Below are 12592 nucleotides of genomic sequence, written 5' to 3' on the forward strand. Positions count from 1 at the left end.
TGAGTCCATTTGGACCACTTGTGACAACATGAACTTCAAACAAACCATAGCAAGCTCACACTGTGGGGTGTTTGTGTGTTTGCCTGCTACCTTTTTGGCTGTCATTTAAAATGACAGCATTGAGAGTGGCAATTGGTTCATTTTTAACCTTGACCTTGTGTGTCAATAACTGTCATGCAAAATACCTATTTTTCTTTGAAACAGTGCATCAATTTTTTTTTTATCATATGATAGCTAGTTGGAGTGGTGAAAAAATTATGGTTTGGAATTCAAAAGCGAGCATTTTTAAGGTCATGGCTGTTATAACATTTATTACACAATGTATAAAATATAACATTTATGAATGTGTTTATTTACCTGTAAAACACAATAAGTTATCAACAAACATGTTATACTTATGACCACATAAGACAAATATAGTGCTTGAGCGGCGCAAAAATAATGTGTTCTCTATTTCTCTCTTTCAGTCTACCCTCTCTGTCTCCCTCTTTTTTTCCCTCTCTGTCTCATCTCTCCCTCCATCTCTCTGTCTCTCTCTCTCTCTCTCTCTCTCTCTCTCTCTCTCTCTCTCTCTCTCTCTCTCTCTCTCTCACACTCTCGCACTCTCTCTCTCTCTCTGTCTCTCTCTCACACACACACACACACACACACACACACACACACACACACACACACACACACACACACACACACACACACACACACACACACACACCAGTTGCTTATGTTGTTGGAATGCCAATTATCCAGTATGTTTGTCAACTTTATTATTCTCCTCTATAATTTTCCTAAGCATGTATACATGATGTGCTTTTCGGGTGCATTTGGCCATCCCGTGAGTGTTGTGTTGTAAAAAGGCTGTCTTATGAGCTTTCAGTGCCTTAGAAGGGGGGGAGAAAAGCCTTTTGGTCCCCACTGAGCTGCTTTGATGGAGCAGCTTTATGTCTTTGTACCGCTTCCTCTTTTTCTTGTTGTCTCACTTTTTATTCAGGTATAAAAAAACATAAAAATGAGAAGTGTTTGTGAAGATTGGAGTTTGCATTTGATGGAAATTTTGGAGAATAATTCTATTTGTCTACATTTAGATCATTCTGATTGGAAAAATCTGAGATGAGATGAGATAATCTTGATTTGTCTCACATTCGAGTAATACATATTTCACAACAGCACAGATATGAAAGGAAGAGAAAAGGTACATGATGTATCTTCTGAGATCTTCTTTTCCTTTCGGCTTTTCCCCTCAGGGGTCGCCACAGCGAATCAATGTCCTCCATCTATCCCGGTTTTGTGCATCCTCTTCCCTCACACCAGCTACCTTCATGTCCTCTTTGACCACATCCATAAACCTCCTCTTCGGTCTTCCTCTCGGTTTCCTGCCTGGCAGTTCAAGGCTCAGCATCCTTTTCCCGATATAGTCGCTCTCTCTCCTCAGGACATGTCCAAACCATCTCAGTATGGCCTCTCTGACTTTCTCTCCAAAGCCTCTAATATGAGTTGTCCCTCTAATGTACTCATTCCTGATCCCATCCAACCTGGTCACTCCCAAAGAAAACCTCGACATCTTCAGCTCTGCTACCTCCAGCTCTGCTTCCTGTCTTTTCTTCAGTGGCACTGTCTCCAGTCCAAACATCATGGCTGGTCTGACCACTGTTTTATACACTTTTCCTTTCATCCTAGCTGAAACCCTTTTATCGCATATCACACCTGACATTTTTCTCCAGCCGCTCCAGCCTGCCTGGACACTCTTCTTCACCTCTTTTCCACACTCTCCATTGCTCTGGACAGTTGACCCCAAGTACTTAAAATCTTCCACCTTCTTTATCTCTTCTCCCTGTAGCATCACTCTTGCACTTGGATCCCTTTCATTCACACACATATATTCCGTCTTGCTGCGACTGATCTTCATTCCTCGCCTTTCCAGGGCATATCTCCACATCTCTAGTTTCTCCGCCACCTGTTGCCTGTTCTCGCTACAGATCACAATGTCATCTGCAAACATCATGGTCCAAGGAGATTCTTGTATAACATCATCTGTCAGCCTGTCCATCACCATAGCAAACAAGAAGGGGCTCAGAGCTGACCCCTGGTGGAGTCCCACTGCCACCTTGAATTCCTCAGTCATACCGAGAGCGCACCTCACAACTGTCTTACAGTCATGATACATAGGTTTGATTCGCATATTTGTTTTGGCAAAAATATTTACGTCGGATGCCCTTCCTGACACAACCCTCTGTATTTATCCGGGCTTGGGACCGGCACAATAAGACACTGGCTTGTGCCCCCTTGTCGCTACATTATGATGTATCTTCTGAGATAATTCTCATAATTCTGGATAATAAATGAAACGGAACAGTAGTTGTGTTTTGTTTTCTGAAAAAAACATTTTAGGATATGAAAGAAATGACCCTCAAAATTAAAGTTGTGATATCACAACATTTGTTTAGCATTTTCAGTGTTTTTTTTTAATCTGGAGTAAATGTGTACTCCAATGTCTGTATTTTAATTTTTGGGTGGCCCAAATACTTATTGTTTGTTTGGTTGAGGTTCATTGAATTTCTGAGCCTGATTTGAGCCTTCAAAGTACTTCCAGAGAAAATCTTGTGATATTTGAAAGACAAGACAATATAATGCAAGCATAATCTCCCCTCGTCAAACTGTCAGAAATTTACGAGTGAGTAAACCCTGTTGAAAGAGCCACTTTGGAGCAACAAGCAGTGGCACGGCGAGGAGAATTTGAATGTTTTGTCTCCATTGGGGTTAGTATAGATTGTAATGACATTTATTGTGATGTGCATCTGTGCACGCTTCCTGGAAATCGACTAATGAATCTGTTTTTCCTTTCTCCCTCTTTTTTTCTGTGTGCAGCACTCTCAACAACAACAACATTACCCTCATCCCGCTGTCAAGCTTCAACCACATGCCCAAGTTGCGAACGCTGTGAGTAGAGCGCACACACACACGCACGCATGCACACACGCACGCACGCACACACACACACACACACACACACACACACACACACACACACACATACGTGAAGGTGCATTATGAATGACTCTCTGTGTCTTTGTGTTGTCATGTTATTTGTTATTTAGTTTTTTTTTTTGTTCTTTTGACTTCAAGACGGCGCTGCAAGAGTGGCTGCCTTTCCAGCAGCTCCTGTATTTTGTTTTTTTACTATCATCCCTTTCATAACTTTGCTGCTGTGAAATGTAAATTTCTCCACCGCGAGACTAATAAAGGCAAATCCAATCCAATCCAATCTAAATGCTACGCTTGTCGTGGTGCCTTTATATGGAGCCTTGCAGTGAAATTGATTTGTTTCCCTGCGCAAAGTCCCACTCCCCCGACCCCGGTCCAACATACAGTGTATTAAACCCCACGCAACACCCTCCAGATTCCCCAAATCCATTTGTGCTTGATGACCATTTCTCAGCTCAAATTTGAATGGCAGCTCCCATCTTCCAGCCGATCGCAAAATGATCTTGTGTGTGCGTGTATATGTGTGTGCGTGTGCGTGCGTGTGTGTGTGTGTGCATGTGTGTGGTGTGTGTGTGTGTGTGCGTGCGTGTGTGTTTGTGTGTGTGTGCGTGTGTCTGTGTGTGTGTGTGTGTGTGTGTGTGTGTGTGTGCGTGTGTGTGTGTGTGTGCGAGTGTGCGTGTGCGTGCGTGTGTGTACGTGGATGTGTGTTTGTGTGTTCGTGTTCACGGCACTCCAAATCAACCGCGCAAAATTGGATTTTGGAGCCGCATCACGGCTACAAGTTGGCGGCAGATTGAGTGGCGAATCACCAATATCCAATATCTTTTCATCAGAAGGCAGGCCTCGTGCACCGCTTCTGTTGTCTGTCAAAGCCGAGTGACGGAGTGACTGACTTCCTCCCGCTTCAGCTTCCTAACCAACACCCTTTGCATGTCAATACTCAGCTTTGGCTTCTCGTCCAGTCATTACAGTCATAGAGTCTTTGCTGTCATGCTAGTGTGTGTGTGTGCGTGTATGTGTGTGTGTATGCGCAAAATTAATGATTGTGTGCTTTTGGAAGAATTTGTACAGCATTGGCAAGGAACAAAAGAACTGCTAAAGCATCTGAGTTAGCATCGATGCTAATTTTGGTCCGATATGTAATCATTATCAATGACTAAAGGTGGCAGAAGCCGTTATCTTCTTTCAAAGCTGTTAGGTATTGTGACTTAAGGTCACATCTTTTATCTTTCTTGCACCCACATCTTGACATCTCATTCTATAATTCAAATAAACGACAGTCACTAAATTCGTAGTTAACCATCTTTCTCTCTCTCTCTCTCTCTCTCTCTCTCTCTCTCTCTCTCTCTCTCTCTCTCTCTCTCTCTCTCTCTCTCTCTCTCTCTCTCTCTCTCTCTCTGTCATTCTCTGCCTCTGTCTTTCTCATACATGCACACAGGCACACACAATCAGAGCTTCAACACCACAATGCCTAACCACAGTTACGGCAATCAAGTGCCCCCAAATACAGTGAGAAACACACATACACGCGCGTGCACACACACACACACACACACACACACACACACACAAACTCACATGCAAAGCATTGTGCCCCACGTTTTAATCCTACTTGTCAGTAATTAAGGCTGGAGCCGGGGGTGGGCTGGGACGCGGCTATCTCCAGGCAGGGGTTTGACTATAAACTGGATTTATAATGGGAACGCGGTATTAAAACCTACTACCCCTGCTGCTAGCATCAATGAGCCCATCTCTGTACCATAACAGGATTTGTCCTCGGCTTTATTACAGAGGGAGGCCTGTCTTGTGAAAGGCCAGATATCCCGGCCGGCATAATATGCTGACACGACATCCTGCCATTTTTCCGCCATGCCCCACCCCCTCGGCGCCCTCCTCACGACTCTTAAGGTGTCCGCCTGCAGAGTCTCTCAGCTTTGTGGGGAAGAAAAAAATCCCTTAAAGCCGAACATGAGCTCACCAGGAGCTCATTTTGCACAGGATTTAGTGGCATAAGTGCCACTTAAAACGACAGTCTCGTGATTGTCTCATATTGCAAAAAAATGAATTGGTAAAATCACACATCGGCTTGATTGTCTCATTTTGTTTTCTCACCTTGTTTGTGCAAGGCTCTCGGAGATTCTCGCTTCAAGCATATGGTTGTTATTTCACCCAATTCAAATTGATATTGACAGCTACATACCTGTCAACCTGTACGTTTGTGCCGTACAAAGTACGTTTATTATGCATTTTAAGACATGTATGACGTACAAGAACATTTGTAGCCACAAGGGGGCACAAGCCAGTGTCTTATTGTGCCGGTCCCAAGCCCGGATAAATACAGAGGGTTGTGTCAGGAATGTATCCGACGTAAAACTTTTTGCCAAAACAAATATGCAAATCAAACCTCTGAATCCCATACAGGATTGGTCGAGGCCCGGGTTAACAACGGCCGCCATTGGTACTGTTGACCTTCAGGGTGCCAGTGGAAAATTGACTACTGTTGGTCGAAGAAGGAGAGGAGGGAGGTGTGCCCGGAGGAAAAGAAAGAAATGTAACGGCAAGAGTATAGAACTAAGAATAGGAACTTTGAATGTAAGAACAATGACAGGTAAAGGTCGAGAGCTGGTGGACATGATGCAGAGAAGGAAGGTAGACATACTGTGTGTCCAGGAGACCAGGTGGAAAGGAAGCAACGCTAGAAGCTTAGGGTCAGGGTTGAAGTTGTTCTATCATGGTGAAGACAGAAAGAGAAATGGAGTTGGGGTTATCTTAAAAGAGGAGTTTGTTAGGAATGTCTTAGAAGTAAAAAGAGTATCAGATAGAATGATGAGTCTGAAGCTAGAAATTGAAGGTGTGATGTTCAATGTTGTTTGTGGGTATGCCCCACAAGTAAGATGTGAGCCGGCGGAGAAGGAGAAATTTTGGTTGGACTTTGATGAAGTCATACAGAACATCCCGAGGAGTGAGAGGATTCTAATTGGTGGAGACTACAATGGACATGTTGGCGCAGGAAACAAAGATGATGAGGAGGTGATGGGCAGGTTTGGACTCCAGATGCGGAACGCTGAAGGACAGATGGTGGTTGCCTTTGCTAAGAGAATGGAAATGGCTATTGTGAATACTTTCTTTCAGAAGAGACAGGAACATAGGGTGACCTATAAGAGTGGAGGCAGAAGTACACAGGTAGACTACATTTTGTGTCAACGGCGCCATCTAACGGAAATCAGTGGTTGGTGAGAGTGTAGCCAGACAGCATAGGTTGGTGGTGTGTAGGATGACGCTGGCAGTGGGGAAGATGAAGAAGCCAAAGGCTTAAGTGAGGACAAAATGGTGGAAGTTGAAAAAGGAAGAGTGTTGCATAACATTTAGGAAGAAGGTAAGACAAGCACTGGGTGGGCAAGAGGTCCTTTCAGATGACTGGCAAACTACAGCGAACATAATCAGAGACACAGGTCGGAAAGTACTTGGTGTATCGAGAAAGGTAGATAAGGAGACTTGGTGGTGGAATGGGGAGGTGTAGTAGTGTATACAGATGAAGAGGTTAGCAAGGAAGAAGTGGGACACTGAGAGGACGGACGAGAGTAGACAGCAGTACAAGGAGATGCAGCGCACGGTTAAAGTAAAGGTGGCAGAGGCCAAACAAGAGGCCCATGATGACATGTATGCTCGGCTGGACAGCAAGGAAGGCGAGACTGATCTTTACAGGCTGGCGAGACAGAGGGACAAAGATGGTACGGACCTGCAGCAGGTTCGGGTGATTAAGGATAGAGATGGCAATGTATTAACAGGTGCCAGTAGTGTGATGGCAAGATGGAAAGCGTACTTTGAAGAATTGATGAATGAGGAAAATGAGAAGGAACAAAGAGTAGAAGATGTGACTGTTGTGGACCAAGACGTAGCAAGCATTAGCAAGGATTAAGTGAGGAGGGCGCTGAAGAGGATGAAGGGGGGAAAGGCACTCGGGCCTGATGATTTACTAATCGAGGTATGGGAGTGTCTTGGAGAGGTGGCGGTGGTGTTCTTGACTAGGTTATTCAACAAGATCTTAGATGGTGAACAGATGCCTGAAGAATGGAGACGAAGTGTACTCGTGCCCATTTTTAAGAACAAAGGAGACGTGCAGAGTTGTATTAACTACAGAGGAATAAAGTTGATGAGCCATACAATGAAACTCTGGGAAAGAGTAGTTGAAGCTAGACTAAGAGCAGAAGTAAACATTTGTGAGCAGCAGTATGGCTTCATGCCAAAAAAGAGTACGCCAGATGCAGTGTTTGCTTTAAGAATGCTGATAAAGAAGTACAGAGAAGGTCAGAAGGAATTGCATTGTGTTTTTGTAGATCTGGAGAAAGCGTATGACGGGGTGCCCAGTGAAGAGCTATGGCATTGCATGAGGAAGTCTGGAGTGACGGAAAGGTATGTCAGAGCGGTCAGGTGTGATGTGTGATAAAAGGGTTTCAGCTATGATGAAAGGAAAAGTGTATAAAACAGTGGTGAGACCAGCCATGATGTTTGGACTGGAGACAGTGCCACTGAAGAAAAGACAGGAAGCAGAGCTGGAGATAGCAGAGCTGAAGATGTTGAGGTTTGCATTGGGAGTGACCAGGTTGGATAGTATCAGGAATGAGTATATCAGAGGGACAACTCATATTAGAGGCTTTGGAGAGAAAGTCAGAGAGGCCAGACTGAGATGGTTTGGACATGTCCAGAGGAGAGACAGTGACTATATCGGTAGAAGAATGCTGAGCCTTGAACTGCCAGGCAGGAGACCGAGAGGAAGACCGAAGAGGAGGTTTATGGATGTGGTCAAAGAGGACATGAAGGTAGCTGGTGTGAGAGAAGAGGATGCACAAAACCGGGATAGATGGAGGACATTGATTCGCTCTGGCGACCCTTGAGGGGAAATGACGAAAGGAAAAGAAGAAGACGATGTACAAGAACATCTGTACGGAAAACGAAAATTTGTCAATTATGGGTACCATCCGATATACACCGACTATCACGAAACGGTAAATCAATTAAGTCAAACGAGTTCGCCGCGGTAGCCTCTATCTCTGTATCGTTTTTTTCGTTGCAAATGAAGCGAGCGGTTTGATATTACTGTGCGTATGCGTCTGCCGCCTGGAGATTTCCCATTTTATCATTCATCATGTAATTTCATCATGTATTAAGAATATGTTCAGAATGATGTAACGAAACACATGTACAATATAACATGTTAAACTACAAAAATAAACATGTTTGAAAAAAATATGGTGTACAGTTATTTTGTATTTTGTAAGGGAAAATACGACAGTTTGTAAGGGCATGGAGCCGTGTAGGTTGACAGTTATGCAGCCATTTTACAACACGATTCGTCTCGGTGTAGTCGTAGAACTGCATTGAGGTGTGGGTCACCCGGTTAACAGCAAATTTCGACATTTAATCCAATCAAACAGAGGAGAGGCTGTGGATAAATATAAAATATGCAGGAGTTCTAGTAATCACATTTAAAGTGACAACTTGAAATGACTATTTAATCTTGGATTGAGATTAACCTTTTCAGGATCAGCGGTTACTGCAGTGGACAGTTAATCATGTTGTCATTTTACAGAGTACAGGAGAGGGTTACGTTCACTTTCCAAGATGAGAGTAATGCCTCCATATTTGTTAAATGGATGTGTAACATGGTAGCTTGGGGGGGGGGCATTTAATTCAAGTATAAAAATTAATTTGCTTGCTTTGCATCCTTCACTTTCAGGCGTCTGCACTCCAATAACCTTCACTGCGACTGTCACCTGTCCTGGCTCTCAGATTGGTTGCGAGCGAGGCGCGGTTTGGCGCCCTTCACTCAATGCATGGCCCCCGCCCACATGAGGGGTCTCAATGTTCCTGATGTACAGAAGAAAGATTTTGTCTGCAGTGGTGAGTTTGTGTGCGTGTGAGACCTCATCATTGCTCCCATAACATTAGAAACCACTGTGACTGTTTTTTTTGCTGTTGTTTACTGTACAGTGCTGACAGCATTTACCTGTTGCAGATATTTTAAACATATAGTTTTAATGCTTGAGTAGATTTTTTTTTTAGCGGGTGGGAAGAAAACCCACACTTTTCATGAAAAACTGATCAAAGATGTCACTGTTTTTCTTTTTTCATGAATGAAATATATGTGGACTGCAAATTTCCTGACGAATAAAGGTTTTCTGATTCCGATATATATATATATATATATATATATATATATATATATATATATATATATATATATATATATATATATATATACAGTAAAGTCTTGTTATATCGATATTCAAGGGAGTCCGAAAAAATATCGATATAACCGGGACTATCGATATATCCGATCCTGCGCTGAACTGCATTAAACAAAAGCCGCCAAAAGAGGGCAGCCAAGCGCCATATAAGAAACGGAGCTGGCCATTAGCTCCCTTTTTTTTGGGTGAGAGATGTTCCCCCAATGTTGCCTCAAAATGGCACATATAATTCTTTAATGATTGTAAACATGTATGCTTTAATCTTCAGAACTACAGTGTATTTGAAACATATTCATAACTGGATGTGTAACAAGAAAACATATTATCCGAATCTGAAGCCATTATTTGGATTCACAAGCAATGCAAGACGTCTTGGCGTGAAGTCATTTTTATTTGCATTTGAATAAAAAGTGACATCGGCTGTCCTTTAATACACAGTATGGAATGTTAATAATTTTCAAAATCATCGCGCTTCAGCAGACAAAACAAGAAACATTGTTGCAAAAAACGATTGCATTCATATACAGTACAGTGGGCATGTACATAACACAACAGGGAAACTGCAACGCTTACATCTTACTGTATTATGTATACAATTTAAAAAAGTCATCAATCTTCTTCTGCTTCCCATTTTTACCTTTTAACACAAACACTTCAATCTCGTCTGCTACACACGAGCTAGCGTCTGAAAATGAAAATGGCTCTGCTACACGGGTGCTGGGCACGTAACCAAGTCACCTGACCAAGTCGACCAATGGCGCGACTGATGGCGTGACACGTAACCAAGACACGTGACCATTGACCAATGGCGCGACCGATGGCGTGTCACGTGACAAAGTCACACGGCCAAGTCGACCAATAGCGCGACCGATGGCGGCTCATGTGACCAAGTCGACCAATGGCGCGACCGATGGTGGCTCACGTAACAAGACACGTGACCAAGTTGACTAATGGCGCGACGGATATATCGATATAAACAACAAAAATGGCCGGTGGGGGATGAAAAGGAGCACCGTAATAACCAGATTATCGTAATAACCGGATATCGTACTAAACGGTACTAATTATACATAAAAAGACTCGAAATGCGCAAGGGAAATGAAAATAGTATCGTAATAAGCGGTACTATCGATATAACCGATATCGATATAACGAGACTTTACTGTATATATATGTGTGTGTGTGTGTGTGTGTGTGTGTGTGTGTGTGTGTGTGTGTGTGTGTGTGTGTGTGTGTGTGTGTGTGTGTGTGTGTGTGTGTGTGTGTGTGTGTGTGTGACAGTATGCAGAAAAGAGTGTGTTTGGACAAAAGGCTCATAGAAGCAAGGAGCCTATGCTTATCGCTGTTTAACGGCGTCTGATTCAGCTCACCGCTAATAGACTGTCAAGTGATGTTCTCTTTATTAGCCTTTAGCCTCATTGCTTCTGCTTACACATTCTTCTGTCAGACCTCTCTGCATTTATCACTCTGTTCTTTTATATATATATATATATATCCCTTTCATTTCCTTGTCTTCCTTTTTTTAAATTGTCTGTCACCAGAAATGCTATGTTTGTATCCAATGTTCCCTCTCAGCTGCGCGCGTGCGCAATCGCGCACTGCTTGCACATACTCAGCGCACAAGAACATCTGTGCAGCGCACATTTTGCAATGTAACTCAATGAGTGACAGGTGTCCAGCCAATAATGTCGTACAGTTCACGTACGCTATGCATTTACATATTTTCACATGTACTCACTTGATTCTTTGTCCCCAGGCCCCTCCCACATCGAGCCGAGGACGTGTGCTCTCCTGGTGGCGGTGTGCCCGGCCACCTGCACATGCAACAACAACATTGTGGACTGCCGCCGCAAAAGTCTGATCGAAATACCTACCAACCTCCCAGAGGGCATTATAGAGATGTAAGGCTCCTGTTCACTTCAGTGGACATTTAATTAATCTTCAATCAAAGATTAGCATTAATTATTTGAGAAGTAATTAAATCAAATAATGACAAAAAATAGACACCCATATTAATGGAGGCTGAGGGAGGTATGCATTGCAAAGGAGAGGAATGAAGATCAGTCGCAGCAAGACGGAATATATGTGTATGAATGAGAGTGATCCAAGTACAAGAGTAATGCTACTGGGAAAAGAGAGAAAGAAGGTGGAGGATTTTAAGTACTTGTGGTCAACTATCCAGAGCAATGGAGAGTGTGGAAAAGAGGTGAAGAAGCGGGTCCAGGGAGGCTAGAACGCCAGGAGAAAAAATGTCAGGTTTCATATATGATAGAAGGGTTTCAGCTAGGATGAAATGAAAAGTATATAAAATGGTGGTGAGACCAGCCATGTGTTTGGACTGGAGACAGCGCCACTGAAGAAAATTTGCAATTTGCAAATTTCCCCATTGTGGGACGAATAAAGGTTTTCTGATTCTGATTCTGAAAAGACAGTAAGCAGAGCTGGAGGTAGCAGAGAAGAAGATGTTGAGGTTTGCATTGGGAGTGACCAGGTTGCATAGTATCAGGAATGAGTATATCAGAGGGACAACTCATATTACAGGCTTTGGAGAGAAAGTCAGAGAGGCCAGACTGAGATGGTTTGGACATGTCCAGAGGAGAGAGAGTGACTATAACGGGAGAAGGATACTGAGCCTTGAACTGCCAGACAGGAGACCGAGAGGACCAAAGAGGCGGTTTATGGATGTTGTTAAAGAGTACATGAAGGTAGCTGGTGTGGGAGAAGAGGATGCACAAAACCGGGTTAGATGGAGGACACTAAATCGCTGTGGCGACCCCTGAAGGGAAAAGCTGAAAGGAAAATAAGATTAATGGAGGCAGAGGGAAGAGATCATTACGGGGTAACAGACCTTGGATGGACTACCTCAGCAATCACAGCAAAGATTTTCCAAAATTCCATATATCGACTCCTTTTCTAAAATCATCAGATTTCCAAACATCCAGTGGAAATGTTTTACACATTTTTATCAACACAGCCAATGTCGTGTCCATTTAGGATAAGCCAGACTGTTTCCTCTGCCTTTGATATGACTTGCATATCTTTGCCAATACGGTACTTGGGTCAATGTCAAATTTGTGCTTGCTCGTCTTGTGGCTCACTGTCAAATGTGCAGGTACCACAAGTGTGTGCACAAGGAACTCGATGTTCTCTTTGTTTCACTCATCACCTAATCGTCACCTCATCCTAGATGTATTTTCATTGTGCCTGTTAATTGACCTGCACATGTTGCTTCCTGTTTTGTTCAGCCTTTAAGTGCCTTTGTTTCAACCTTGTGTCGTCTTCTGCAAAAGACAATTTCGTTTAATAACTATCCCTTGTCCCCTGCCCTGATCAATATCCGGATGTCCTTGAATGGTATCAAC

The 12592-nt window shown here is 43.3% G+C and overlaps 1 protein-coding gene across 2 annotated transcripts in view; it reads left to right on the top strand.

The window, feature by feature from the left end:
* The window catches only part of slit3 (slit homolog 3 (Drosophila)), a 255779-nt gene that overhangs the window by 174163 nt on the left and 69024 nt on the right, over nucleotides 1-12592 (top strand). For both annotated transcript variants that reach the window (XM_088989699.1, XM_088989700.1), the window contains exons 7-9: nucleotides 2866-2937; nucleotides 8720-8883; nucleotides 10987-11131. In XM_088989699.1, the coding sequence (XP_088845825.1) occupies nucleotides 2866-2937; nucleotides 8720-8883; nucleotides 10987-11131 (381 nt within the window). The remainder of the gene's footprint in view (nucleotides 1-2865; nucleotides 2938-8719; nucleotides 8884-10986; nucleotides 11132-12592) is intronic.

Source organism: Hippocampus bargibanti, linkage group LG02 (genome assembly GCF_051943395.1).
Source record: "Hippocampus bargibanti isolate YZ-2025 linkage group LG02, ASM5194339v1, whole genome shotgun sequence".
NCBI lineage: Eukaryota > Metazoa > Chordata > Actinopteri > Syngnathiformes > Syngnathidae > Hippocampus > Hippocampus bargibanti.